At 46.3% G+C, this 27,666-nt stretch overlaps 5 protein-coding genes across 8 annotated transcripts; 1 reads left to right on the forward strand and 4 right to left on the reverse strand.

Annotated features, from left to right (window-relative positions):
* Positions 1–662: 662 nt before the first annotated feature.
* Positions 663–3,447, reverse strand: usp18 (ubiquitin specific peptidase 18). 2 transcript variants are annotated; one of them, XM_067254464.1, is made up of 10 exons: positions 3,254–3,447; positions 3,024–3,120; positions 2,729–2,871; positions 2,532–2,611; positions 2,261–2,395; positions 2,061–2,156; positions 1,771–1,935; positions 1,529–1,660; positions 1,371–1,414; positions 663–1,264 (listed from the first exon to the last, which is right to left on the reverse strand). In XM_067254464.1, the coding sequence occupies exons 1-10, from the start codon at positions 3,324–3,326 to the stop codon at positions 1,189–1,191; spliced, it is 1,041 nt and encodes a 346-aa protein (XP_067110565.1). In that variant the 5' UTR covers positions 3,327–3,447; the 3' UTR covers positions 663–1,188. The 2 variants fall into 2 exon arrangements, with proteins under 2 accessions (XP_067110565.1, XP_067110566.1); XM_067254465.1 differs by lacking the exon at positions 2,061–2,156.
* A 119-nt stretch (positions 3,448–3,566) lies between these two features.
* Positions 3,567–5,897, reverse strand: pex26 (peroxisomal biogenesis factor 26). Of its 2 annotated transcripts, none has more exons than XM_067254284.1 (5): positions 5,480–5,897; positions 5,076–5,216; positions 4,629–4,954; positions 4,367–4,507; positions 3,567–4,192 (listed from the first exon to the last, which is right to left on the reverse strand). In XM_067254284.1, the coding sequence occupies exons 1-5, from the start codon at positions 5,689–5,691 to the stop codon at positions 4,080–4,082; spliced, it is 933 nt and encodes a 310-aa protein (XP_067110385.1). In that variant the 5' UTR covers positions 5,692–5,897; the 3' UTR covers positions 3,567–4,079. The 2 variants fall into 2 exon arrangements, with proteins under 2 accessions (XP_067110385.1, XP_067110386.1); XM_067254285.1 differs by having other exon boundaries at positions 3,578–4,192; positions 4,367–4,461.
* Positions 5,898–5,987: 90 nt separating this feature from the next.
* On the forward strand, positions 5,988–7,560 carry llph (LLP homolog, long-term synaptic facilitation factor). 2 transcript variants are annotated; one of them, XM_067254286.1, is made up of 3 exons: positions 5,988–6,051; positions 6,395–6,622; positions 6,774–7,560. In XM_067254286.1, the coding sequence occupies exons 2-3, from the start codon at positions 6,403–6,405 to the stop codon at positions 6,935–6,937; spliced, it is 384 nt and encodes a 127-aa protein (XP_067110387.1). In that variant the 5' UTR covers positions 5,988–6,051; positions 6,395–6,402; the 3' UTR covers positions 6,938–7,560. The 2 variants fall into 2 exon arrangements, with proteins under 2 accessions (XP_067110387.1, XP_067110388.1); XM_067254287.1 differs by having other exon boundaries at positions 6,395–6,616.
* A 210-nt stretch (positions 7,561–7,770) lies between these two features.
* Positions 7,771–11,835, reverse strand: hcls1 (hematopoietic cell-specific Lyn substrate 1). Its single transcript, XM_067254283.1, has 15 exons — positions 11,721–11,835; positions 10,949–11,032; positions 10,656–10,729; positions 10,164–10,293; positions 9,905–10,015; positions 9,716–9,770; positions 9,516–9,626; positions 9,283–9,393; positions 9,148–9,203; positions 8,989–9,058; positions 8,665–8,813; positions 8,447–8,584; positions 8,187–8,349; positions 8,022–8,090; positions 7,771–7,931 (listed from the first exon to the last, which is right to left on the reverse strand). The coding sequence occupies exons 2-15, from the start codon at positions 11,030–11,032 to the stop codon at positions 7,795–7,797; spliced, it is 1,458 nt and encodes a 485-aa protein (XP_067110384.1). The 5' UTR covers positions 11,721–11,835; the 3' UTR covers positions 7,771–7,794.
* Positions 11,836–11,947: 112 nt separating this feature from the next.
* Positions 11,948–26,611, reverse strand: golgb1 (golgin B1). Its single transcript, XM_067254135.1, has 19 exons — positions 26,528–26,611; positions 25,794–25,884; positions 25,462–25,629; positions 25,178–25,291; positions 24,725–24,886; positions 24,347–24,469; positions 24,051–24,164; positions 22,927–23,911; positions 22,697–22,773; positions 22,029–22,098; positions 16,686–21,705; positions 16,127–16,550; positions 15,695–15,928; positions 14,684–15,520; positions 14,407–14,579; positions 14,163–14,322; positions 13,921–14,021; positions 13,647–13,809; positions 11,948–13,510 (listed from the first exon to the last, which is right to left on the reverse strand). Exons 2-19 carry the CDS (start codon positions 25,872–25,874, stop codon positions 13,373–13,375), a joined length of 9,144 nt encoding a protein of 3,047 aa, XP_067110236.1. The 5' UTR covers positions 25,875–25,884; positions 26,528–26,611; the 3' UTR covers positions 11,948–13,372.
* Between the last annotated feature and the right edge of the window lie 1,055 nt (positions 26,612–27,666).

Raw genomic sequence — 27,666 nt, forward strand, 5'->3', positions numbered from 1 at the left:
AAACAATTTACACTCAGAAACAATAATGCTGAGTTTCATAGAACAAGAGAGGTGAACTAATCCCTACGCTATTTCTGATTGGCTGGAGAGCCTCAAGCCTGCAGTGACACAACCGTTAACAAGATGCAGACTGTACAGAACACACATACACAGCCCTGCTCCCGTCTAGCTGTGGGTGGGACAGGCCCCTACATTGAAGGCTGTGCTTGTGTTAAACGGTACTGGGATGACTAAGCATGGGGCCTCCTGCCTGTGGCACTGTACAGACTTGTTCCATTCTGTCAGAGCCAGGCCAGCACACAGGCACCATTTCACATGCTCCTCAGTCTCCTGGCTGAGGTAGTGGGAACAGTCTGGTTTAACTATGGGAGAGACTTCCCCAGACAGCCTAACCAAGCACCCATACTGTAGCTGTAAGTAGCGGAACATTGGGGGTTAAAAGTGGAATACTCTGTCCTTTACCTTGAGGTGTCATGTTATTATTGTGTTTGTGTGTTGGTGGAATGAAAAATAGGGACGCCAATTACATAAACATGACAGATTCTTAGCATGACATTGCAAACCAGATATACAGTATTTTAGTATTAAGACTATGCAAGCTGATCTGAATCTTAAAACTGCAATCACCCCTTTGGTGCTGCAAAGTAGAACACAGTCTCAGCTGCCAGGAATGTTTTTTATTGCTTTGGACAGTGAATGAAACCAAAAAAGAGCACTTCAACCAAAAGATGTGCCCACAGTTAAAAGACAATGATTCACACATTTCCAATCAATTAAAGTGCAAATATCTACCTCCAAAATGACCTATTGCACCACACACACTAAATATTAAACTCAGCAGTGTCTTAGAACTGTCTCAATATGTGGTGTCAGAAATGACAGAGCAACTCTTTGTTTTAAAAGTCTTTGTGTCCACCTAGTGGTACATTTGAAACTGTTCTGCTCTGACTCCAAAATGGCTTGGCCATAACTCTATATGTTACCAGTAATCTCCCCTGTACAACAATAAAATAATAAGATTGTGGTACAAATATTTAAATATGACATAATTCTCTCTGATTTTAGTGAGCTAAATACATTAGCATAATACATAAAAAAGATACCATTACATGATAACCTAAATTAAATTAGTGTACAAGAGGACCGCCATCTGAAAGTCCCTTTACATAGGGCCCCTGTTTTCTAAAGTCACAGGGTCTCTGTGCCATCAAACTGCTGTTCCTGTGTGTCTCTCCTGTACAGCAGCATGTATGCAGTCTTCTCTCTGTAGACAACATTATGCATAGTTCAACTACGTACTTCCTCAAATAAATATATTTTTGACTTCACTAAGTGAAGTTAATTATTTGATTAATCCATGTTGATATTACCTGCCATCACCTCCATAAGAGCTCTGCACATCACTCCAACCGACCTATGAATGAATGACAGAAAATACTTCACACAATATGCCTCTGTTCAACAGCCCTAAAACAATACATTCTGTTGTTCTTACTAGTTATTATAAGGTTTTATCATCAGAGTTTACCTTCCGCACAGAGCTGTCATTTGCATAGTACCAGCTCTGGTCCCCCTTATGATGAACATAGGCAGTGTAGTGCCCAAACATGGCAATACCGATATGCACTATGACAGCACACAAACTGTACTTGCTGCCATTCTGTAAGAACACATACATGAGAACATGAAAAGGTTTACAACTCGTATTTCCCAATGCAGGGAGATAATCAGTGACTTGCATTTGTATATCAAAACATATTTTAGTCATACCGTAACATATTTTTGTGACAGTGTCTCTTCTTTCACAATCTCCAAAAAATCAAAAGTTTCAGGGAAAGTGACTTTGCACTGCAACTTCTTGGTATAGTCATGATAGCTGCGGAATCTCTTCAAGTGCAGGCACAAAATAGGGGGCAATGAGATTATCTTGAAACCCTGGATTACAAAGTAGAAGATTACTTATCTGAACATGGAATTCACACAATGCTATAGTTTTATAGATAGTAAAAGATAATAAGATAACTAGATTCCTGCAGCACATAGGAATTTAGTGAGCTTGCCCGTGTAGCGCATGTCTTCATTCCACACTGTTCACAATAGCACTTCTCAGTATCTCTCAGAACCTCGGGCTCAAGGAAGGACTTAATGCAATCTTCCTAGAAGTGTAAAGACATCTCAGAGGCAATGAAAAACAGAAAATTAAATGCATAGCCATGACTGCTCACTTGAAGGCTTAAAACGAAGTTATGGCACAACTCACCAAAGAGTTGTGGTCTTCTTTGATGTGTAGTGGGAGGCTGAGAAGGAAGCTGGTATAGGACTGGATGTATGTGCAATCTCTACAGTGCAGGACTGTCTCTAGTGAAACCTTGTACAGGGAGAGGATCGCCTGCATCTGGGGAGGCATGATATAGAATTCCAGCTCACATAGGATCAGGATATATTTATTTGGAAATTAAGATTTAGAACCACCACATAGGAAAAACATTCAGAATTAAGGCATGTTTTCTGTCACATGATAGAGTGCATACCAAGGTGTCATCGTCCATCTGTCGTTGTAAGAAGTTCAGAATCAAGAGGAATACCTCATCCGCATCATGCTGCACATAAACTGCAGAAGACATCCACAACACAATGTTTTGGCCTGGCAATCACCTACTCAACATTGGTGAAATAAATCCATAGTATTGACATGATTCATTTCACATAATCATGGGCAGTATCATACGGCGAATGCAATTGTTGTCCAGACAGTTCAGGAAGTCATGATGGGAGACTGGTTGTGAGTGGTCACTCTGCATGGCTTTGAACACTTCTTTTAGCTGCAGGGGTACATTGCGGTTCTTATTTTCAACATGCAGTGGATTCCACCTTTAAAAAAAGACAGTATTATAACTTGGTGTACAGTAGTAGCCGAGACAACAGACAAACCATCTCGAGCCAAACCACGTACAATACACTACACTTAAATGTCTGGTGATTAATTTTTGAGTTTCAGAAACTATTTGTGTAACCTTGCTTACTTGTCAAGTATGTCTACCAGTTCCCAGGTGGCACAGAAACTCTGCAGCAATGCATTTACACAGCAGGACAAACCATAGTTCACGAGCCCTCGTATGCCTAGTCATCAAATCACATCATTATTTTTGAACATACGTCTGTCTTCAGCCGCGTTGATTCAAGCGAAATGATTGTACAAATTGGCAGGTGATGCGTGTTGTATGTTCTAGCTTGCTCATGTTTGCATTCCTACCTTGTGTTCTATTAATCAGATGTGATCCAAGATAATACGACCGATAATACCTTGATTGACCACTGCCTGCCATAGTATTTAATAAACAGCATCACAATCTGTGAATTCTAATACACAGCGCGGTGTCAGACACGTATGTAAACCGATACTCATGGACGTTGCATATCCTTTAAACCCCCGAGCGACACCCCATGTAGGACTACGCACAGAGAACAGTAGGGCACTTAGGTTTCGCTTTCTATTCTCCATTTAGCATCACACAAACGAAACTTTAGGCAGTAGGCCTACCAGCAATAAACTGAAGACAGCCGTTGAACGAGGGTGTAACTTTATTACATGATATCGCTGATTAGACGCAACAGTTTCTCATCCCTATTTCATTTTTCAACAATGGAATAATAGGCATTTCTGAGAACTACATCATTCAATTAGTTCAGCAATCATGAAACATTAAACACAAGTCGTCGTCGACACAGTCTCTCTTATTGTAATAATTGATAACCCAGCCTCGTTATCAATTAATTTGTTTACAGCTACCCAAACTTATGCTCCATGATCTTCATAACAAAGGCTGGTATTGCATAGCCTATGGTGCAAAAGTAAGGTTGGTTAAATGTAATGTACATGTACAAATAAATAAACCATAACAATCTATTTGTTATCATGAATATTTTTAGTTTTCATTTACCAGCTTTTACTGATTTCTTTGAATTATGGTGGATATATCCTTTCAGAAATAAGCACCTTATTGATTTTAAGCGTAAATGCAATCAATTCACAATTTCTTGTCCGTTTTTGCAGGATATCCCAGTGCAAGTTGAGTATTTTAAAGTTGTTTGCTCTGTGCACGTGTCCGGTAGTAAGGTGCAAACATGACATTCCACATGTGCTTCAGTATTTGCAACAGCTTTGAAATCCAAGGAAAAGATGACTGAAGAGCTGTGGAGAAATCACATTGGGAAAAATCTTTTGGCAAAGTTTTTTTTACTGATGATGGGTTGAGTGAATCAAATGAAGTATTATAACAGAGGTTGATATGAGTCCCTTGTGTATTTTATTTACATACTGTATACTTTAATAGCACAAACACATCAAAAAACACTAACTTGTTACCTGGATCTATCCTGACAAAAAGCATGTAGAGAAGGATGAAAGCCAGAAATACTCTTCGTAGAGGGATTGACCCAACAGTAGCCACGGACAGCTTTCTACACAGAAACCGCAGCACGGCTTTAAGCTTCTGAACCACAGACCCTGTCCCACACAAACACACAGACTGTTTCACTACCAGCATTATACAATTTACAACAACAACACATGAGGGTCAGTGTTCATACTTAATCTTATTAAGTATAAATAAAAAGTGAGCTTGCACCTTGAGGCGTAGCAAGTCTTGCTGTCACATCTGGGCTAGAGCCACAATGAGGGCCCGGGGGTTGTGCAGGACTTTGATTCTTTTTATCTTCCACAATATCCAGCGCTGTTTGTTTCTGGTCGTCTGTGAAGGCATCACTACCCACCTCTCCCAGGATCATGTCCCGAGCCTCTTCCAGGAGGCCCAGGGGCGTAAGGACATGCAGCAGGTACAGCTCTGCTACTGTCCTGAACCCAGTTTGACTTCTGTTGGATGGGTAGTGGAGCCAACTTCTACCTGCCTCTTGGACCATGGCTTGTTCACCCACTTTGGTGTAAAGAAGAATGCTTAAAAACAATACAGATAATTATGTTAACATAACTATATGTAATCTGGTTACTTAAGATTCAAAACAGAGCAAAGGTACACCAAACATGAAAGGTATTTCTTAGTTAATCAGCTCCTTACCACATCTGCATTATTTTGGCAGGCATTTTCTCAGGGCACTCGTATTGCTGGATAATCCATTGAAGTACCCCACGCCACTGATTAAGTTCAGCCAAAGCTTGTATACCCAAAATGCAGAGTGCTGCCTTAAACTCTGCATACCTAGAACCAAAGTGGGTGTCAGTAAGGGCTACTTGTACCGGTGTCCTTCGTTTTTTGCAACCTATCAGAACGTGAAAACAGGAAGTATTGCGTTTGCGCTGAGCAAGATTAAGGTTTGCCCAAAGTAGCAAAATCTTATAGGGTTGCAAAAATGGCAAAACATCGGCAAAGTGAATTAAACAAAATGTGAAATCATTAAAAACGTCTAACCAAGTCACATTAATTAGACAACCTAACGTTTTCCATCTGTCGGTACCACTCACCTGCAGTCCTCTTGCTCACCATCGTTATCTGTGAGACTCTCCAAACCTCTCTCACATGTGTCAAGTGCATTACGGAAATCTCTGAGAACCATCAACTGTTCTGAAGCCAAATCCAATAGGCTGTGTGTCCGTACTATATTTGCATTTAGCGCGGGGCTATGGTGTTCAGATCCAAAGCAACGAGTATTGACAAGTGAGGTAGAGTTGCTCATTATTTCTTCTTCGGTTCTTCTTCGTTGCTTAAACTGTACAATGAAAACCTACGTTGACAACTTGATGCTTCGTCAGATGTATTAGCTAATTCACTTAGCAGCAAACGTAAACCCAAATTCTCAAGAATGACATGGTGGGCGAAAGCTTTAAAGGAATGGAACCAAGCTTGAGAGGTGTCTGGTTTGTTTACAATCATCGGGTTTCCTCTACAGTTTGCACTGTAACCAATAATGTGTGGAAATCTTCAAGGACAGACGAACCAACCAATCAGGTGCGTTGTTACTCCAATACGGAAATCAGACACGTGTGCTTCCTTACGCAGAGGGATACATCGAGCAGAAACCTGACCACCAACAATTGTAAGTGAATAACCTTTTTACATTAGATACATAGGTAGATAAGTAAATTCGTGGTTCGATGAGCTAGTCAGATTTATGTAGGCAAGAGTATAGCTAAAATCGAAAGTACACGAGCTAGCTATATTAGCTAAAATAAGCAAAAGTCAATGCTCAGCCAGTTTCAACTAACGCTAGATAGCTAGCTAGCTAGCAAGGGCACATTTCTAAAAGATTTGTATGCTCTTTTAATAATCCAATCGACTTTATTGCACACAATGGTGCGGTGGGTTTAACCAGATTGCAATTTTATCACACACATGAACATAATCCGAATAAAAATAACGAGGTTAATAATGTTTTTCAGAATCTACAATGGCCAAAAGTTTGAGAAGCAAATGGAAGAGGAAGATGCGTGCCGAGAAACGGAAAAAGAATGCTCCAAAAGAACTTGCCAGACTGAAGCAAGCGTTGGCGCATGGTGGGAAAGGCGAGATCTCCATGGATGATATGCAAGAGATTGTCACAGTGGTGCCAGTAGAGAAGATAAAGGAAAAGAAAGTTGACGCTGTTATGGATGGGGATGATGGTGATGGTGAGTGACTTAAAGTTCAAACATTTAAACAGCATTAAAGACTTATCTGGTTGTCAAACCTGGGTTTATGTTTTGCCTGTGTGTATATGAACCTGGCATCCTCCCCAATGAAAGAATTCATAAGTTTGACTCTTGCTTTTTATCCTTTTAGATGGAAAGATGGACTTGGACAGCAAGCGCAACAAGAAAACATTGTTGGATGAGCATGGACAGTACCCCACGTGGATGAGCCAACGGCAGGCCAAGAAACTGAAGGGCAAACGGGTTGGCAAGAAATCAGGAAAGGCCAAGAAGCAGAAAGGCATGGCTTGGTAAACTTGAAAAGCGAAAGGACTATTCCTTGGACCTAACCTGTTCAACACAACACCCTGATCCTGGGAATGCATGTGTCATGATTTCGAACACATTTTCGGTATAACCCGTGGCCTTGAACTCTTGCGAATTGTTGAAATTCGGGGGTTAAAGGCAATGTAGCTTATTGACTTGTGCCACTCATCTTATTTTCTGTACATCTGTTTATGTTGTGGCAATGTGAGAGATGGTTGTTAGTCAGCTATGTCCTGACCATTGTTACTAGGTGTACCTGTAACCTTAAGGAAATTCTAATCTTGAATGCAGCATATTTATGGACATAATCAACTTTAATAAAATGCCATTGTATCTTCAATGGATTTAAAGAAAAATGAAACATTGCTACATTAATAATGGTAGCTGGTTATACCTTTACCCTAAAGGGTAGCTCTGTTCCAGTAATTTGATCCTTGATGCACTAATGGCAATGTCAGTGGCATTTACTTTTAGTTGTAGAATCCAATGGCAATTCCAGATGAGAGATGATCAATGACAATTTGTTTTGGGGGGGCGGGCAGTTTATTCATAACATTTGTCAGATTCATGGAATATGTGGCACAAATGTGCCTATTAAATATAGAACACTTGTCAATATTGAAATGTAATTCATGTGTATAGAATTTCAGTTTAAAATACAATAACTTTGAACAAGACAACATATCTGAATGCCTTGCCTATTCAATACAGTATATTTGCACTTAACCGTTGATCATGCTGGCTTCATGAAAGTAGCACATGCTATGAAGACTTTCCTGTGTGATGGGAGGTTCACGGAAGCCCTAAAAGGTGAAAATGAGTTTGAGCCTGGCAACACAGTGAGCTCACTGCTGCAGCTGCACAAAGGTGGCTGGGAAGAGGCCGAAGCGTCCATGACACTGTCCCCTCCACCACCCCTCATCCACCATCTCTATGTTGGTGATCATGTCATCCGGATTGAAAGATATCTCATCATCAGCCTCTATATTAAAAGAGAAGAGTCGAGACAATTGAATGGAAGGCATTTGAACACATTTTATACACACCTTTGATAACAGTAAACATTACATACCTCCTTGGTAGTCATAAATTGCCACTGCAGTCAAGCCATCTGTAAGATCCTCATAGTCTTTTTCCACAGCTGTTAAAAGACACAGGAGTCAGCTGGAATTGAATCAGACACATATCTGAGGTTGGCTCCATAGCCTCTGACCTACAGTAGGTGTGGCACACTAACCAGCTGCATTTGGTTCAGCGATGTTAGCGATGTCCTCATAGTCTCCATCATCTTCCTCCAACTGTGGCTCTGGGAAGACGGGTGTTAGGACCTCTGGGGCCTCCTCCGGCAGCACGTCAGCTGAGCGAGGGGGCAGGCACGGAGGCTCCTCTTCCACCTGAGACTACGGAGGACACAGAGGAAGAAGTCAAAGGATGGCTCTCTGGAACACTTTAGTTGATAATAGAATGGGTCCTTCATACTGAGGTAGTTGACAGTACCTCTGGCTCGTACTCGTCTCTGGGTACCTCAGGCAGTGCCCGGGGCAGCTGTGGTGGGCCCCTCCTGGTCTCTGGTAACGGTGGGGGAGGCTGCTCCTCCACCTCCTCCACCTCTTCCACCTCCCTGCTGTTCCGTTCCTAGGGAGATGCATGAACCACTGTGTCATACGCAAATGCTTGTATTTGCGTGTCTGTGTTTAAATGATCTTCCTTACTACCTGTTGTCTTTGTCGGGCCTCCTCCTGCTCTCTTTTCTCCCTGGCCTGTCTCCTGGCTTTCTCCTCCTCTGCTTGCTTTCTGTTCTCTTCATCTGATGCCTTGGCCATGTTTTCAAACCGTGCCTTTAGGTTACCAGCACGTGCACTTGCTACACAGAATAACAACACAAAAAAAGTTTTGGGAAACTATTGGAAACCACAGATTGACAAGCCAATATTGGCTTACAAAATGATCTGAGGCAAGATAAAAACATGGGAGCAACACATTACTGTATATTCTCAGCAAACATTGCAAAGGCAGCATTACAACGTGTTTATACTAACAGGCCTCCAATGGCTGTGTCTTCTCATAGGCTGAGGTAGGAGACTCCATATCTGTGAAGTTTGCTGCATTCTAGAGACATAATCAAATAAATAAATGGACAAATGGGGAAAAAAAGGGAAATAGGACAGGATATTTTATCATATGTCTTTAATACTTGCCTTATCCATGCGGTCTTCCTGGACTCCAAACCGTCCCCCAAAGCCCTTAGAATAGTCTGGGAATAAAGGGCAAATAGTCAATATTGTGTTGCATCTGACATAATTGTTCACAGCAACAATCTGTGAGTACTTCACCTTTCTGCGACTCATGTTTTTCTGTCTGTCCCTTGTAGTCATAACCCAAAGCAGCCTTGTCCACGTTCTCCTTCTCCACACCAAACTTACCCCCAAATCCCTTTGAGTAGTCTAGTAACGGAGAAGGAAAGAGAAGAATGACAAAATAATTCAGTATCAAGTAACAACATGCTGGCAGTATTTTAAATAAATATATACTTGAAGGATTCATAAGGAAAATATACAGGTCTGACCTTTTTGGGACTGGTGCTTTTCTGTCTCTCCTTTATAGTCATAACCCATGGCAGCTTTGTCAACCTTATCCTTCTCCACTCCATACTTCCCTCCAAATCCTTTGGCGTAATCTTAAGGGTAGCAGCAGGTGACAGATGTTTAGGGTAACCAAGGGGGCAATTACTATGCTACCATGGTTGGGTATTGCCATGACCAGTACCTTTCTGAGAAGTATGTTGATCCACCTCTCCCTTGTACTCAAAGCCCATGGCAGACTGACAGAAGCAGGGGACATTTAAACGTGAATTATAATGACTGCCTTTCATACAATACCACTCATTGTATCTAACCATGGTGTCTTTTCTCATATTAAGAGGGTTGGTTTGGAAAAGCATAATGTATGTCTCACCTTGTCCACACGGTCTTTCTGAACTCCAAACTTCCCCCCGAAGCCCCTCGCAGCATCTGTTTGTGATGAGTGCTGCTCAACCTTAGCCACATAGCTATGCCCCACAGCCCCCTGGGTAATCACACACAGTCAATCAGAGTCCCAGACATTGAGAGGGGTCAACCAAACTATCAGCCGCCTTAAAAGTTCAAATTGAGATTGCATCACCAACTATTATGTTCACTTTTCTATGTTGATTTTGTATATGTCGGAGTCGAACCTTGTCCATACGGTCCTTCTCCACTCCAAACGTGCCTCCATAGCCGTAGGAGGCCTGTGGTGCCAGCGCCTGCTCCTTCTTCTTCACATGCTCGTACTCCTGAGACACCTTCTGCCTCAACTCTGCAACACTGGAGAGAGGGGGGCATTAGAGGAGACACACACACACACACACACACACATGTGCACACATAGACACAGTATGCAGACATCAAAGAACTAGTGTTTATGGCTATAGGATTTAATAATACAGCTGATTGTGTGGGCTGACCCAGCCCTTTGGTGTACTGACAGTCGCCATCCCATATAAGGTAAGACTTGCTGCTTGTTGTCAGCATATGCTGTTTTCACTTCCTTTTCCTGTTTCTACTGTTATTGAGCTCTGTGCTCGGTGCTTGCACAACCTGAATTTGCTGTTTCTCCCAAGTAATCCCGAATCATCTATGTTTCATCTGCCCTGTAGATCTATTTAAATATTTCCATGCTTGGTTACCTGATGTGCTCTTTATGGCCAGACCCTTCCACAGTCTTGGATCCCCATCTCTGTTCTTGCTCTGACACGTCATTCTGGAAAACAGAACCAGAAGATGTCTATGCACATTCCTCGCATGATTCAACATGACTTAAGGAGTTATTGGAATATAGAAACTTTCTAGCACAAACAAAACAAAGTCCAATGGGAGGTTGTATTGATTAGAGAATGATCAAGTCAACAGCAATGTATTCCTTGCACATAGCTCCATGATAAACGCCTCATCCTGCACAACATCAAGCCCGGCTGCTCACCTCAAAATCAGGGTCGGTCTCCCAGTCATCCCCTTCTGAAGCCACCTTCACATTAACATTGTGTCCCACCACCGATTTCCACATCTGGAGAAACAAAACCATGTGTTTTCTGATTTTAAACCCAGTTGAGTACAGTTTAGTATGTTGGCTATTGGCAGGTATTTGGAGTGAATCGTTTGAGTGAGGGTGTCATTCATAATTTGCACCTGCAAAGTCTCTTTTCATACAATTTTAATCCCTTCCCTTCCTGTGATACCGGTTCACCGTGGAAACTTAATCCCTTATTTAGCTAAAGGTCATCAAAAAGGAAGTATACTTTGGCTATTTATACAGCAGTGAATTGAATTAGTTTCATCCCAAACTATCACAGTATACAGCAACGACAACATCCTCTTGAGATAATAATGAAATTACACACATTAATAACGTTTTCCAGGAGATTAACACCATAATATATCCTTTTCATATAGATCATGTAGAAAGGAACTTTTGGCTTTCAACAGCTGGCCGGTCCTCAGTTTGGTGTACCATTCTGCCATTCTAGTTAAAATGGGATTCTTCAAGTAAAACATGACATTGTTCTTATAAAGATATGGTAGTTGTTACTTGCATAGTTATGCTTGTTAAGCTTGACTTGTTCCTTTTTTTAACACATACGTTTTGGTAGCCCACTTCCTGAATAAGTAAAGGTATGTTTTGACAAGTAAGTTTTTGCCCTATCTGCAGAAACACATTTTACATTTCAGAACAATTTCGCAGAAGTTATATTTACCCTTCAATAATTTCCTCGTATTTTGTCAAAGTTCACGTTAATCCTTTCAATTAGTTTTTCGACTGCGCGAAGATGAGGAGACGCTGAGTAAATACGCATGCCCTACAGCGATTTAGGAAATACAGTAGCAGTCTGCCAGCTCACATCCGAGTCAATTGTGCTAAAACTGTTTTCTAAACATAATGTTTATTAATTGATCAGACGAGTCAGGCAGACAAAAACATTCGTCAGTTGTGATTCCCGAAAGGGAAACTTTATTTCAAAATTAGCCCAAGAGAACAAACTCCAGGTGTTACATTGATGGTTATACAAGATTCAACACTTGGGGTCAGATTTACTAGGTGTTTGCACTTGGGCGTTTTCCCTCAGACGCATCCAAAACTCAACAGTCAAGTAATTTTCCCTTTATCAACATCTATGTTTCCACTTAATTTCATTCACATACATACCATTATATTATAAAGTGGGGCGGTGCAAACACGTAATCAATCTGCTCCTGGTCTTCCAAGGGCTGTAATTAAAAATTCCTAACCACCATAAGCATCTTCATCACAGTTCATTCTATACAGCCCTTAATAGGGGTAATTCATTTACAGTAGGTTATTACAGTTAGGGGACTAGCAGTAACGTGAAGCGTGACAGGACAATAACAGTAGTCATCAGTTTACCAGAAGTTAAATTATGAGAAGGAGCTCGTACATCTATGCATGTACTGTAGTGACTGTGAGCAATAAATAAGTGATACAGCAGAGAATTATAGGGTGGGACATGATATACTAACCAAAGATAATCACTAAATTGTCCTAAACTGTAACATCATTGCACCTTCTATGGCAAAGAAGCTTGTGGTAGATTAGCCATAAAACAAGGAACACCCATATGGGAATGACAGAGACCCGGATTGTAACCACAACGAACACCCACGTCCAGCACACATCCACAACATAACCTTGAACCAAATCAGCCACCACTGTTCCTTTGTTAAATGAAGGTATAAAGTGGAAAACAAAAAGACAAATCCCATGATCGGTCGGAATGTATCGGTCATAACACATTGCACACGTTTCCATTTGTGTCAGTTCTGCATGCGTACAGGTGGGAGAGTGAGAGAAGGAGATTCTATTGGCATACTGTACCCACAGATGCAGAACACCACGCCACCCAGAGATAAAGAAACCCTCATGTCTCAAATCTAAAGGCACCTAAAACGATGTTATCTGGCTGATAAAATCTATTGTGTGGATCTACATGTTGCCTAATCAGTTCCTACAGGTAATGTATATTAAAGCCACGTACCCATTCACCTTTATAGAGTCCAAACTAACTAGGCCTCAGAGGTAGGGCTCTGCTGCTTTTAATTTGACATAAATGTGACCAACTTCTGCTTTTGAACAACATTCAATATTAAAGTGGAACATAAAACTACAGAAACTTAAATAAAATCAGCTCACATAAAACAATTTACTTTGGCTAAAAAGGCTGATTTCTGTCTAGTGCTTTGTATAAAAAGTGCATGGGCGGAGTCGGGATTACTAGTATGTTAAGGTATTCAATGAAACACTAAATAAGGGTCAGTCAGTCTTATGGTACGTGTCATAAGTATGCTTGGTCTCCTTCCCTCCTCTCTCCTGGTCTGGGATGGGGCAGGTCTCTCAGAGGTAACCCCCCAGGCACAGCAGCAGCAAGGCGTGCACAGTGAGCAGGTAGAAGGACACCAGGAGGGGGGTGCGCTGGCGGGAGCAGAGAAACCCGCGCACCATCCGCATCCAGCCCGGGCCACCACTCCGTGACTGCGACAGGAAGAAGGAGGATGACATGAGTTGAGTGACCGCATAGGACAACGTTGCGTAACATTTGTCAAGTTTGTCAATCGGTTAGGCTTCATATGCAGTCGTTTGTCATTCGCGAGAGGTTTTTTGAACTCACGCGAGAGACGGTGCCTCCTTGAGGCTCTATGAGTACGGCGGTCTCAGAGAACTGTCCTTCATGTCCCGATTGCCATTCACCCTGCGTGTACCGTTGTAGACGTTCCTGAGCAGCCATCAACTGCTCCTCCACCACCAGCCTCTGCTCCTGCTCCTCATCAAGTCTGACAAGCAAACAAAGAAACGAGCAAAGAAGTCAACAGAATGGAAATCTGTGCCATGAGATACAAAAGGATGTGGATTTATTTTGGCGTCGCAGTGTGCTGTGTTGATACCTGCGCTGTAGCTCCTTGAACTCAGTCTTCAGGTCCTGGTTCTCAGTGGAGCCTCCACGTTCCTGAGGGGCCCCTGGAGCACTGTCCACTTCTCCTGTTCCCTGAAGAACCCACCCAGAGGAGGTTCAAGGACCATCACTTGCAGATCCTCATCACAATTCCTAATCCCATCCCTCCATGCTCCACAGTACACACACTTTTAGGAGGAAACCATTCGACTCTGGTTTCCCTGGGGTACTGACCTGCCTCTGGTAGTGTTCCTCCGTCAGGTTGGGCCTGGGCGTGCGAGCCTCCTCCAGCATGGCAGTGAGCTGGCGGACTTGCTTGTCTCGCTCGGACAGGGTGGCAAGGGTCTGCTGCTTCAGCAGCTCTGCCTGGGCCTGCCAGTCTATACGCTCCAGCCTGGCACACACACACACACACAGTTAGCGACATTCAATGAAATGCGGGTCAGACTAGACAGCAGTAAACATGATTCAATCTTACTGGAGAATTTCAAGTTCTTGTTTCTCTCTCTCCAGCAGATCATCTTGTTGCTGAATCCGGGCCATCATCTCCCTAGCCCTCCACCTCTCCTCATCAAGATCATCGGCCAGTTTAGCCAGATCTCCCCCTCCGAGTCTGGCAAGCTCCGAATGCTGTTTTTGCAGCTGTTCCAACTAGAGGACCAGAAATAAAATGCCGTTTTAGATGTGGTAAATGTGGACGTAGCGTTCTTATACAGTATATCACATGCATGGTATTAAACGGTTAAGGTGTGTACCAGTCTCTCCCTGTCATTCTGCAGGGCTGACAGTGCATTCTTCAGTCCCCAAACCTCCCCAGTAGAACCTCCTGGGCTGGTGGGGGATTGTTGGCCCGCTGCCTTGCTCATCTCCTCCAGTCTAAAAGCCAGCTCCTGTGCCTGGTTGACTGCCTGATCTCTGCTGTCCTGCAAGGACGCCATGGCCTGCCCGAAGGACTGGTTCTGGGCCTTGAGTTGGGCTGATAGTTCCTTCTCACCTAATAGCATCTGTTCCAGCATCAACATGTCTCTGGCCAGCTCCGCGACCCTCTCCTGGGCCGTCTCCGACTCTGTACGCATCACTCCTCCCTCCCAGCGCAGCTCGTTCAGCTCCTTGGTCTCGGTGGCCTGGGTCTCTCTCTCCTGTTGCAGGCTGTCCTCCAGGGCCTCCACCTGGGCCCTGGCTGCTTGCAGCTGCTCTCTCAGCTTCTCCACCTCTGCACCAGGGGCGTCTCTCATCTGACCCCCACCGTCACCAGCCTTGCTGAGGGTCTCCAACTCCAGTCTGCTTGCCGGGGCCTCACCCTCCAACTGCACCCCTCTGTCCAGGGATGTCAGCTTGGCTTCCAGCTCTTCTCGGTCCCTCTCCAGGGCAGCGATGCGCTCGAGCTGGCCAGCCAGGAGCTGCTTGTGTTGGGAATCCTTCATGCTGAGAACCTGGTTGAGGTCGTCCCTATAGCCGTGGAGCTGGGCCGACAGCTTGGCCTTCTCAGCGTTGAGGTCGTCTCTCTGGACCAGCAGGGCTCTCAGCTCCTCCTTCAGACTGTTGTTCTCCCCTGCTGCCTCCTGTATCAGCCCATCCTTCTCCATCATGACCTGAGGAATACCATGCACGCACACACACGCAGAGGGAGAGAAACAGAGAAGGAATAATTAGGATATACGCTTCATGAGTTTCAGCAATGAAATGGCTCTCTGTAATTGTCTACCCTCAGTTGGGCTGTATAGAAAATGTTGTGTCGAAAGTCAGTGAGGGGATAGTAAAACTACCTGCAGGTGCTTCTCCTCCAGTTGCTTGTACATGCTGAGGACACGGTCCCTGTCGTCCTGCAGAGAGCCCATCGCTTTAGTGAAGGAGTCCAGTCTGGTTTTGCTGTGGCTGCTCTCCTCCTCGGCCTTCCTCAGTCTGTCCTCCAGAACACGCACCTCCTCTCTCCTCTCCTCCAGCTCCTTCTCGGCCTCTTTCGCTCTCCCGTCAGCCTCCCTCCTAGCCTCCTCGGCAGCCTGGGAGGAGCAAGCATGACAATGAGATGAAAACTTTCAGGATGCTGAAAAATCTTGTCTATGGACATGGAAGAGTCATGTCGATGACTGGCAGAGGGATCACACCAGAACCAATTCTAGCTTACAATATTTTTAGGACCTCTAACAGAAAGGCACTGAGAACTTTACTACACAACAGAGCAATGAAATACAAGATACCTGTGCCACAGCCTGTTCCTTCTCCCCTAGCAGCTCCACTTCTCTCCTCTCCTTCTCGCTCAGCTCAGTCTGCAGGGTCTCTGTGAGGACCTTGGAGGAGCGCAGGTCAGTTTCCAGCTGCTCCACACTCAGCCCCAGCCTCCTCTCCTCAGCCTCCTTCTCCCTCAGCTCCGCCCTGGCCTGGTTGGCCTCTTTCTGCAGCCTCCCCACGGCCTCCTCCAGTGCTTGGGCCCTGCGCCGCAGCCCCTCGGCCTCACTCTCAAGGGAGTCCAGCTGGGCACGTGCCTCCGCCAGAGAGCTCTCCGCCTGGGTAAGAGCCTGCTGCAGCTCCCCTCTCTCCCGCTCCAGTGCTGCTTGATTCTGCCGGAACCTCTTTTCTTCTTCTTCCCACTTAAGTTGCCATTGCTCGTCTGCTTTCTGCAGTCTGGGTGCACAAACCATACACAAACAAAGCATTTAGCAACAAGTATGACTCAGTAATTAATCTTCGCAAAGAATACAATAGGGTTCTTCTCTCGGAGGACCCATTCATAAGACCTCTGTAGTAATAAATTCTTACCTGTCCACTGCAAGCTGCAGCTCTTCTTTCTGGGCAGTTTCTTTCTGCAGCTGTTCGGCCAGATCCTTGGCCCGGGTCTCTGCCTCACGTACTTCAGCCTCCTTCCCCTGGAGGGTGCTATTGAAACGACTCTCCCACTGTTTGGCCTCGTCAAGCACACGGTCTCTGTCGTCCTGCAGGGAGGACATGCAGCGCGAGAAGGCCGCCAGCCGGGCCAGAGACTCGTCGAGGCGGGCCTGCAGCTTGTGGGCCTGTCTCTCGGCGCCCTCGGCTACATCCCTGGCTTCATGGGTGGCCTCCTCCTCCCTCTCCCTCTCTCTGTAGGAGTCCTCCAGCCTCAGCTCCGCCTGCTTTAGCTCCGCCCCCAGCCGGAACCTCACCGAGTCGAGAGTCTGCTCTGCCTCGGCTTTCATGTCCGCTTCTCTCTGGAGAGCAGTCTGCTCGCAGGCCGCCTTTTCAGCCACGGCTTGACTGGCTTGTCTTTGGGTCTCTACGAGCTGGGCTCTGCAACTCAACAGCTCGCCCTCGGTCTTTTTCAGCTCTTCCAGGGCCTTGGAGGTCTCCAGGCGGGCTCGTTCCAGCTCGCCACTCAGCTCATCTTGGCCGTGCTGCAGAGCCTTGGCGTCCTTGCCGATCTCGCTGATCCTCTCCTGGTACTGGATGCAGTCCTTCTGCATCTGACGCACTTCGAGCTGCTTCTCCCTCAGCAGTTCCTCAAGCTGTCGTGCCCGGCTCTGGCTGCCCTCTTTCACCCTCTGGGCAGATTTCAGCCTCTGCTCCAGCTCCCTCTGCTTCCCCGCTCCCGCCTCCGCCTCCGCCCTCTCTCTCTGAGCCTGCCGCTTGTCCTCCTCCAGTCTGGCTGCCCGGTCCCTCTCGTTCTCGGCCAGGGCCTCCAGCTCGGCCCGCTCCCTCTCCAGCCGCTCCACCTCCCGCTGCAGCTCGGCCAGGCGCTCCCTGCTGTCTGCTGCCTCCTGCTGGTAGCCAGCGATACTGCCGTTGAGCTGGGCCAGTTGGTTCATCAGACGCTCCTCCAGGTCGTCCTTCTCGGCCTCCAGGTTCCTGTGCATCTCTTTGAGCCGGGCTTCCATTCTGGAGCTCTCCTCCCTTAGGCTCTGCTCCTGCTCTTCGCTCTGCTGAAGGTGTTGCTCCAGAGTGGCCAGTTTAGCCACGAGTTCTGCCTCACGATCTTGTCTCTGTTCTTTTTCTGCCTGTAGAGCTGCTTCCATCTCCCTCGTTTTATCTTCAAAGAGAGCCTGTGCACTCTCGAATGCCTCCATCTTTACCTTCTCATCATCAACATGAGTCTCAGCTGCTACAAGCTCAGACTCTGTATCTTCAGTCTGTTGTTCTACTTCCTCAGGTTCCTGACTCTCAACTACAGGCTCCTGGGTATATTCAGCCATGACACCACCATGCTGCTGGGCAACAATAGCCTCCTCCACAACAGCATCAGGACCGGGGGTCATATCTAAAGTTAGACTGTTCACTTTCTCTAACTCTTGAGCTAGCTGCTCCCTCAACTCAGTGGCCTGCTGTTCTAATGAGTCTCTCTCTGCCTTGGTAGCTTCCAGGTCTGCGTTCAGACTCTCTACCTGACCTTTTAGATTTGCAAGCTCCACACTGACACCCCTGTCCTCCCTCCTGATTCCCTTTCTTTCGTCCAACTCTCTGAGCCTCTCGTTCTCCTCCTCCAAATCCATGATCTTCTGCTGCTTGGTCTTCGCAAACTTTCTCATCTTGTCTTTGACCGAGTCCACCTCTTTCTGGGCTGCCTCTGCCTGCCGTTCAGCCTCCTGCCTCGCCGCCTCATGGGTCCTGATCCTGGCTGCTAGCTCCTGCCTCTCCTGCCTGGCGGCTTCGAGCACTCGTCTCACACGTTCTGCCTCATCGCTGACATTCTCATAGGACTTCAGCAGAGTCTCGTACTCATCCTTCAATCCCTGAACTTTCTCTTCCCATTCCCGGCGAACGTTGGAAGCCTCCTCCTTGGCAAAGTCGGCCTCTCTTTTACAAGCATCTTTCTCTGTGATCATACCTTCCATCGCCAGCTTGAGACTCTCACAGGAGGCCCCAAGACTCTGGTTCTCTAGTAGGGTGCGATCAACCTCCTCTATCAGTTTCTCTCGCTCAGTTCGAAGCTTCCCCAGCTCTGCCTCCCTGGCCTCCATCTTCTGCTGAAGCTCAGCAATGAGGTTCTCAGAGGACGCCAGCTCCTCTTTCTTGCTCTTGTTTTCCTTGAGGGTCTCTTTGCGGGAGATGAGGGCGGCCTGAAGCTTCCTCTGTAGCTGCTGGATCTTGGCCTCACTGCCTTGCCCCTCCTCCTGCCTTTGAGGCAACTCGGCTTCCAGCTTCTGGGGTTTCTCCTGCTCTGCCCTCAGGCTCTCCTTCAAGGAGACAATCAGCTGGTCCTTGTCAGAAACCGTGTCCTGCATGGAGTGTAGAAGGGAGTTTTGCTCACCTAGCTGCTGGCTAAGCTCCATGATCTCAGTGTTCTTTTGGTCCAGGAAGTGTTTGAACTCCTCTACCTCGGCCTGAAGTGTGTTCATGGAGGACCCCGAGTACGAGGCGGCTTCCTCGGCCGCTGCCTCCAACTCTGCCTTCAGAGCCGCCGCGTGAGTCTCAGCTTGGAGACACCGGTCTCTCAGAGCCTCAATCTCCTCGGTGAGGGAGTCGATCTGTTTCTCGTTCTGTCTCAGTGCTTCCAGCTCTTCTCCCAGCTTCAGGAGCTCGCTCTCCTTCAGTGCCAGGCCGGCCTGGCTTTCCTGCAGCTGCTCCTCGAACTCTGAGCAAGCCATCTCTGTAGCCTGGACCTGCTTTTTCAGTGCTTCCATCTCTGCCGACAGTAGCTGGGTGTCTTTCTCAGTATCGGGGATCGCTTGACCAGATTCCTGTTGTTGTGCTTCATTCTCGGGTGCAGCGAAATCCACCCAGTCTTGCTGGACCCAGTCACCTGAAGATGGTTTTTGTATCTTCTCAGCCTTTGTTTCGTGATCTGGCTGTGCCTCCTTCATGGCACTCCTCTCCTTCTGTTCAGACAGCTCCTCCAGCTCTTTCAGTCTGAGCAGCAGGCTCTCTCTCTCTACCTGCTGCTGCTCGAAACGCTCCAGTAACTCGTTGCAGTCATCCTTCTGCTGCTTCAGCTGTTCGCGGTGGTGCCTGTCCTTCTCTTTGGCCTTGCGAATGGTGTCCTTTCGAGCCTCCTGGGCATTCAGGAGTTTCTTCTGTAGTGATTCAGACTCCGCCTCCAGAGAGGACACCTGGGATTGCAGCTCCAGGATTGTAGCGGCTGTGTTGGCCAGCTGATTTTGCTCCATTTCCTCGCTCAGTTTTAGGTTGAGAGAGAGTGCCACGGCCAATGCTTGATCCTTCTCACTATTTCTTTGTTCCAGAGTCTCAACGACCGTTTCTTTGTTTTTTAAGGCTTGTCTGGTCTCCTCTAGCATTGCCTCCATTTTCAGAATTTCCTGTTCAATGTCTTTTTCGGAATATGATATATTGGCTGGAGTCTCCTCCGTTGGTGTGCCCCCCATGTTTTTGTCTGCATTCTTCTCGAAACCTTCTACCTTTTTCATCAGCTCTTTGCGTTGTATCATCGCAACCTGGAACTTTTTCTTTAGAGTGGATAGCTGGGTGGTGAGCTCATCCTTGTCCTTTTGTAAACCAGCGAGCTCGCTAGTTTCCTCTGTGTCGTGCTCTCCAATAACTGTCTTTGGATGTTCTCTTGCATTCTCCAACTCGAGAATCTGGTCCCTGAGCTTTTTCATTTCACCGTTCATCTGGTACTTCTCCTCCCCTGCCTGTAATAGTTTGGTCGACATCCCGTCGCTCAGTTCCATAATCTCCTGGTCTTTCTGGGTAAGAAGTCCCTGCAGCTCCCTGATCTCAGCTTCCTTCTCTGATAAAGCAGCCATGGCCATGTCCTTTGCCTGAGTGAATTCCAGCAGGCTTGCTTCCTGTTCCTGTAGCGACCGGTCCAGTTCTGAGGCAGCAAGTTCCTTGTCCTGCAGCTGGGCGCCCAGCATCCTGGCCTGTCCTTCCTGCTCGGACAGAGCACGCTGGGCCTCATCCAGATCTACCTGAAGGACCTGGATCCTCTGCTCCTTGGAATGAGCGTCAGCCTCCAGGGCAGCTAGCTGCTCCTGCAGGAGGCGTATGTCAACACTATGCTTTTCCACCTCAGAGTCACTGTGCTGGGCCATCAGATTCATCTCTGACTTGGCCAAATCAAGCTTTTCCTCGTAGTTTTGGGCCCGGGACTCAGCTTCTTCCTTGGCAGCTGCCAATAACCTGATCTCTTCATTCAGGCCCTGGGTTTTCTCCTGAGACTCTGTTGTTGCCTCTCTCAGCCTGCTGATCTCAGCCAGCAGCTCGCTATACCTTTTCTGGAGCTCTTCTGCTAGAGCCTGGGCAAACATCTGGCCAGAAGTTGAGTCGGCACCGGAGATGGATGCTGCCCCCTGTTGGTTGAGGTGCACCTGCACAGTCTCACGGATGACCACAGACGAGGACTCAACCTGGACTGTGGAGGTTTCCTGCTCGGAGCTGGTCTGCTCCCAGGACTGCAGCTGCACCTGCCCAAAGTCCTGCAGCAACGAGGGCCACTCCTGGCCTCCATCTTGGTTGACGGCTTCCAGGAGGGTCCAGCTGCTGTGGGCCACCTCAGAGTCGCTACTGGTCACCATCTCGTCTGAGGAAGCCCCCTTAGATTCTCCATTGGAATCAGACTGTGGCCCAATGAGCTCTGGGCTGCTCTCAATATCACCCGCGATGGATAAGATGGAAGAATCCTCAGCTACCAGCGTGGTCTCCTCCTCGGTAGAGTCCTCCAGCTGCTCTGCCAGGGTTGTGGGGCTGTCACTGCTGGCAGTGAGGTGACTGTGGCTCGGGTCTGGAATCGGTTCACCTTCTGTCTCCGGTCCATCCCTAGAGTGCTGCTCTTCAGCGCCAGCAAGGCGGTCTCGCAGGGTTGTCAACTCCTCCTCTCTCTCCAGCAACTGCTGCTCCAAAGCGGATATTTGAGCTGAGAAAAGTAAATGAAGATCAAGATGGTCAGCTACGTTCTCAACTCACACAATTGAATCATTAAGATATCAACAAACAAACAATTATATTTTATTTTGGCAGGACTAAACGCTAAAGATTCCTTAATGACTGGTCTTTCAGGTTTCCCCACAGCCTGTGTGAGACAGGTTAGGCTTAGGCATTAATATGCATCACAATGTAGTCAAACAATAGGAATGTCACTTTCTAACGCATGAATAGAGGGTGTGTGTAAACAGGATTCATAACAGGTCAAAGTCCTCGTAGAACAAATGCAAAAACTCAATTCACTGGTCCGGTTACCTTTAGCATCGTCAGATGATTCCAGCACAGACGAGCCAATCACATGCTGAGCTGATGTTTCACCAGACATCTGTAGGTTGGGTTGGATTTGGTGCGGAAGGGGAGGGCAAATGCATCACAAGCAAGTCATTTTTGGGCACACAAACAGGAAATAAACAGAACGACTCAACAGAACGATACATTGCAAGCCTCATTCTGTGGGGAGTCTGCACATTCAAACAGCTCTGCTGCCGATACGAGGTAGTGACATGGCAGTGTGTTGGCCTGGCTATGAAGGTCAGCTCTGAGGCTGCAGTCATAACAAGGGATAAGTGAAGAAGGGATTAACCTTTTCCCTGACCCATAAGGCAGAGGACATTCGGTATCAGCACTAACCCCAACTACTTTATATCCCTTTGTCTGACCCCTTGGTAACAGACAGAAGTTCCAACCTATCCCAGGTGTCAAGGCAGAGACTAGTCAGGCTGCATTACTCAGCATGGCTGATATTCAATGAGCTGACTTGTGCAATTCGAACAGTGTAAGGAAGTAAGTCTACACAAGTATAAACAAATAACAAGAAATACATTATCAAACAAATTCACATGGTGTAGATCCAGCTTTCTCCTTTTTGAAAGACTACAAAATTCTCCATATATATATTTTGCATTTAATTGCTCACTACTCACCAATCCAATTTGCAGCTCCAGCTGTTGTATCCTGGCAACAGCATCCACCCCTTCTGCAGTACTCCTATCAAGTTGTTCTGAAAAGAAAAAACCAAGCAAAAGGCTTGTTAAAATTCACATTGAATGACTAACAGCAAACAGACCATAAGGGGTGATAATTAGGTAGGATATACAAGCACACCATCTTGTTTTAAAGAAAAACCCATTAGATCTTTGTTTTGTTCCCTTACCATGAAGGGTTTCCATGGTGTTGGTGACATAGCTACAACGCTCCTCACTTTCCCTCAGCTCTTCCTTCAGCCTGTTTAGTTGGGCATCCAGGGCCTGAAGCGTGCCCAGGAACTGGGCAGGGTTGGTGGGGACATGACTCTCTTCCCCTGGTCCTTCCACATTCCTTCCAGCCAAAGAGCGAACACCTTTCCACAGCTCAGCCAAGGCCTCTTCAGCCCTCTGACCATCTCCCTGCTCTTCCCTTAGGGCAGCCAGCTCCCTCTCCAACCAGGCTACTCGTTCCCTGTCTCTCTCTAAGGCCTCCTGGTTGGCTTGGAGAGCCTCCAGGGCAGCCTCTCTTAGAGAAACCAGCTCCTTCAGCCTGGCCAGTTCTTCTCTCTCTCTCTCTGAGACCTCTTGACAAGCTTGCATGGATTCCAGCTCAGCATCTCTCTGGGAAATCAGCTCCTTCAGTTCTTCTCTCTCTCTCTCCGAGGCCTCTTGGCTGGCTTGCAGAGCCTGGACCTCATCCTCTCTTAGAGAAACCAGCTCCTTCAGTTTCTCTCTCTCTCCCTCCAAGACCTCTTGATTAGCTTGCAGGGCTTCTAGCTCAACCTCTCTTACTGAAATCTGCTTCTTCATCCTGGACAGTTCTTCTCTCTCGCTCTCCGAGCTCTCTTGGCTGGCTCTTAGGGCTTCTAACTCAATCTCTCTAAGAGAAGCCATTTCTTTCAAGCTGGCCAGTTCCTCTCTATCTTGCTGGGAGGCCTCTAAGCTGGCTTGCAGGGCCTCGAACTCAGACTCTCTTAGACTTAGAGATGCTAGTTTCTTCAACCGGATCACTTCCTGTTCCTCTCGCTGAGAGGCGTCTTGAACGGCTCGGAGAGCCACTAGATCTGCGTCTGTCTTGCTCGTCTGCTGGGCCCACTTCAGCTTCTCCTCCTCTCTCAGCCTGGTGGCCTCGGCCAGCTCCTGCTCCATCTGGCGGAACTGAGAAGTAAGGATCTGGAGAACCCCAAAATACAGTGGGTGGGTGAGTAATGAAGTCTCGAGAGACGATTGCGCAGCGGTACAGATTGGGAATGATTTTGTTTCTTACATAAATCAGCAATATTGGTTGAGCTGCGTTCGCTATGTAGCCCACCTGTTTTTGCTGGTCAGCACTGTTGAGTTCTTGCTGCAGCATGTCGAGGACTTGGGAGCGTGAACGCATGGCCTCCTCCAGCTCCTCACACCGCCTCTGGGCAGCACGTAGGGTCTAGAGAGGAACACACACACACTCCTTAGTTCTTGGATAAAAGGACAGAATACGAATACATTTGTTTACAGGAGCGAAAAGGTTTTCCTGCTTGCCAACGTAGCTTGATGGACTACCGCATAGTCTTCCAGGTAGTCTACCTCTATAGTTATAGACACTGTTCACTAACAAAGAGCTTGTACCTGTTGCAGCTCCGGGTCATTCGGAGTTTGAGCTGTGACCATCAGCAGCTCCTCCTCATGTTTCTGGACCTGGTCCTGAAAGCGCACGTCTTTCTCGCTCACCACCATCTGCATCACTCGGAGCTGAAAGCCGAAACAACCAGGTGACAAACAGGTTGAAATAAACGAGTAGCCACATCCTCCGTCAGAGGACAAGTTCAAGTTCAAATCTTTTATTGTCAGATGCACAGAACATCACAGGGTTAGACTGGGCACTGAAATTCTTAGGACAAGACAACGCAAAGAAACCTGGCATAACATAACTTATAAGTACACAGAACATAAGTTACATCTATGATAAGCTAAAATAGGGGGACGAGGCAACAACATAAGGGGTACCTGTTCAGCGTGTGCCTGGTCCTTCTCCCTGAGGAGCTGCTCGGAGGTCTGGAGGCGCTCCTGCAGGGTCCTAGAGGAAGCCTTCTCCTCGCCCAGCCTTTGTCTCAGCTCCTGCAGCTCCTCCTCCGCCCCGGGGGCAGCACTGAACGAGCTGTTAGGACTCTGTGCCGCCACCGACAAAGATAAAATTCAATTCAAAGAACTTCACATTATTCATCCTGAAGGAAATTCAAGCGTTTAGGTAACTCCAAGAGCAGTTACATAATGAGTATTTGAAATACATATGTAATGGGAAACATAGGTAACACACACGATAGAATATACAGACAATCTCACCTCAGATGCATTCAATGTTCCATTGCTTTAGAGACTACTGCTATACCCTAAGATCATTCGTTAAGTCCTGTGTAATTGAGAGTCAATTCCAAGTCAATAGGGTTACTGTTGACTTACCATGGCACCTTCCTGGCCTTTCAGCTCAGAGATCTGTTTGCTGAGGGAGGCCATCTTGGCCTTAGCCTGCAGTTTGAGTTTGGTGAACCGTGCTTCGGCTGTGTCCCTTTCATTCTGTATGCAAACCCCAGCAAACAAAATTGTATTCCAACTATATCATCTTTTTGTAATATTCCTCTCATTAAGTCCACCCTCTTTCTCTTTCTTTCTCTCTCTTAACACAGTGTGTGTGTGTGTGTTTGTGTATGCGTGCGTGCGTGCGTAAAGAGAACCCAAGCCCTCACCTTGAGCAGAGTCTCTGTGTTGGCCAGCTGGGTATCCTTGTCTTTGACCTGCTCCTTCAGCTCGACCACCAGCTGTTCCATGTGTGCCAGCCTCTCAAGAGTGTCCTCGGACATCCCATGTTCCTCCGGAGCCACACCAGTATCAGGGAGTTCAGGGGCCAACCCGTCCTGATTGGGCCCAGACAGATTTGGATGAACAAGATCTTTGATACTGATGGAAAACAGCACCAAAATACACTAGCTGTTAAACGAACAGCTTTTTAGTAAAGGTCACACTGACGGTGTGTAACATCATCCCTGTTTTTTGCTGCATGCTGGTTATCCTGTCTCACCTTTGGGTCTCCATCAGGGGCCTCTTCTCCAGAGAGCTCGTGGAGAACCGTGCTCACTCCCTGGGCCAGCCGGCTGAACATATGGATGAAACTGTTGGGATGAAAACAGATATGTAACACAACACCTAGGCTAAACCACAAACTCTACGAGACAATTTGGGGATTTTGTCTTTAACAACATGTATTTTGTTGTCTGTACGCCCCAACAACAAATATTCATGATGCATGGATGCAGAGATGCTTGAAGGTTTTGTATTTTAAATGTCTTCTATAAAACATGTCAACTTGCTCGACTCCACCGAACGGAACCGAGTTCTACCGAACAATTCAGCGATACTACTGCGGCTGCGTGCCAATGTCTGTCGCTAGCTGGCTTCAGGATACTGAAGAGATAGATGGCTAGCTAACTTTTACCATTTTTGAGAAATTGACAACTGTTTCTCCTACTACAATTTGCTATGTGTATTTCACGATGCCAAGGTTGGTAAGATTCACGTATAAAACGTATGTGATTATAATCACTGATAGCAATATAAATAAGCTCGCTAAATTTTCTTCACGACGTAGACACTGTATATGGCGCTAGCTGACTGGCTAGCTACCTCGTAAACAAGCAGCTCTCAATAGCTTACTAAATCAATAGCCGTGACAAGAATAGTTGCAGCGCTTGTCAATTGTGCTAATGAAACCACGGGAAGAGTCAGTTTTTTTAATTGAACGATCAAGGGACTAACCTGTATGAGTGCTTCTCAAAGACACTTGTTTCTGCGTTTTATTTGGTATAGCTCCACGGCTGGATTGCTGAGCATAGCCACATCACCAAAGATGCCGGAAACAGAATTGGGCTTTCCGTGATTGGACAATACGATCTGCGCATCAGTAAAGGGAGTGTCAACAAAATATCGTCTTGTTCACAATTTTCTAGAGACTTTCTGACAAAAGCAAGGACATTGACAAAACGAATTTTCATGAAAAAGTCTGTGAGAAGAATAAGAATTTATTTTTGACATAAGGATCTTTTGTATCTTTACATTTCGTCACTGATTCTCATTTAGAATTCATTCAGACTATTAGGATGGTTGGACATGACCTAAGGGTCAATGTGATCATCAACCATGGAAGACAACTGGGACGAAACCTCCTCCTGCTTGCACACTACACTACAGTGTTTGTGGCCTTTGTGGCTCGTTCTGTGAAATGGATGGTAGAGGTGGTGAAGTGGACCACAATGTTTGCACAGTACACTGCTTCAGCCTTTGACTCAGTCTACAGACACCTGCTCTGGTGGCGCAGAAGGGGAGGTTGTGGGACTGTGAAAGAGGTCTGCCCAGGACCTGAAAGATGACTGATCTAAATGTATCCAGGGATATTTTGGGTGATTTAAACAGTGCTAGACAACCAGCTGCTGACACTGTGAAACTACAGAGCGGATCCCATTTGAAGCTGAATGTGAAGTTGATGAAAGGACAAAAATTGTACCCTTGGGACTGACACTGAGAAGAATGGATTTGACAGATATGCCTTATCTAAGTCATTACAATTTTAGCTTTAAAGTTACTTTTATATTTGTTTCTTTTGTAGTATTACATGGTTAAATGTTATCCTACATGTAGTATAATTGTATACTACATATATATTTTCATTTGTTGTCAAAGTATTGCATGTAAATACAATATAATGCATATCACAGGCTTTTAACTCAGAAAGAATAAAGCAGTAATAGGGACTAAGATACAATGCTGTTTGTATAACCTAAGTTTGAGCTGCAAGACTTGATGCCTATGTATCACAGTTGGCCAGTTATCCATTTCATGTGACTGTTAAATATATTCCAGATATTCAAACAAAGCCGGGTGTTATATAGATGAAGTAT

Source organism: Osmerus mordax, chromosome 17 (assembly GCF_038355195.1).
Source record: "Osmerus mordax isolate fOsmMor3 chromosome 17, fOsmMor3.pri, whole genome shotgun sequence".
NCBI lineage: Eukaryota > Metazoa > Chordata > Actinopteri > Osmeriformes > Osmeridae > Osmerus > Osmerus mordax.

Coding starts and splice junctions, on each gene's coding strand:
- hcls1 (XM_067254283.1), bottom strand. CDS start 11,032: ATGTGGAAATCGGTGGTGGGACACAATGTTAATGTGAAGGTGGCTTCA. Junction 10,294..10,655: donor GGCCATAAAGAGCACATCAG/GTAACCAAGCAT, acceptor CCCTCTCTCCAG/TGTTGCAGAGTTGAGGCAGA. Junction 8,350..8,446: donor GAGACGAGTACGAGCCAGAG/GTACTGTCAACT, acceptor TGTCCTCCGTAG/TCTCAGGTGGAAGAGGAGCC.
- golgb1 (XM_067254135.1), bottom strand. CDS start 25,874: ATGTTCAGCCGGCTGGCCCAGGGAGTGAGCACGGTTCTCCACGAGCTC. Junction 24,470..24,724: donor ACCAGGCACACGCTGAACAG/GTACCCCTTATG, acceptor TTCGGCTTTCAG/CTCCGAGTGATGCAGATGGT. Junction 14,323..14,406: donor CAAGAACTTGAAATTCTCCA/GTAAGATTGAAT, acceptor TGTGTGTGCCAG/GCTGGAGCGTATAGACTGGC.
- llph (XM_067254286.1), top strand. CDS start 6,403: ATGGCCAAAAGTTTGAGAAGCAAATGGAAGAGGAAGATGCGTGCCGAG. Junction 6,623..6,773: donor GGATGGGGATGATGGTGATG/GTGAGTGACTTA, acceptor TTATCCTTTTAG/ATGGAAAGATGGACTTGGAC.
- usp18 (XM_067254464.1), bottom strand. CDS start 3,326: ATGGCAGGCAGTGGTCAATCAAGGTATTATCGGTCGTATTATCTTGGA. Junction 2,612..2,728: donor GGACAACAATTGCATTCGCC/GTATGATACTGC, acceptor TGTCTTCTGCAG/TTTATGTGCAGCATGATGCG. Junction 2,157..2,260: donor AAGAAGACCACAACTCTTTG/GTGAGTTGTGCC, acceptor TTACACTTCTAG/GAAGATTGCATTAAGTCCTT.
- pex26 (XM_067254284.1), bottom strand. CDS start 5,691: ATGAGCAACTCTACCTCACTTGTCAATACTCGTTGCTTTGGATCTGAA. Junction 5,217..5,479: donor GGTGAGCAAGAGGACTGCAG/GTGAGTGGTACC, acceptor CTTTGGTTCTAG/GTATGCAGAGTTTAAGGCAG. Junction 4,508..4,628: donor AAGACTTGCTACGCCTCAAG/GTGCAAGCTCAC, acceptor TGTGTGGGACAG/GGTCTGTGGTTCAGAAGCTT.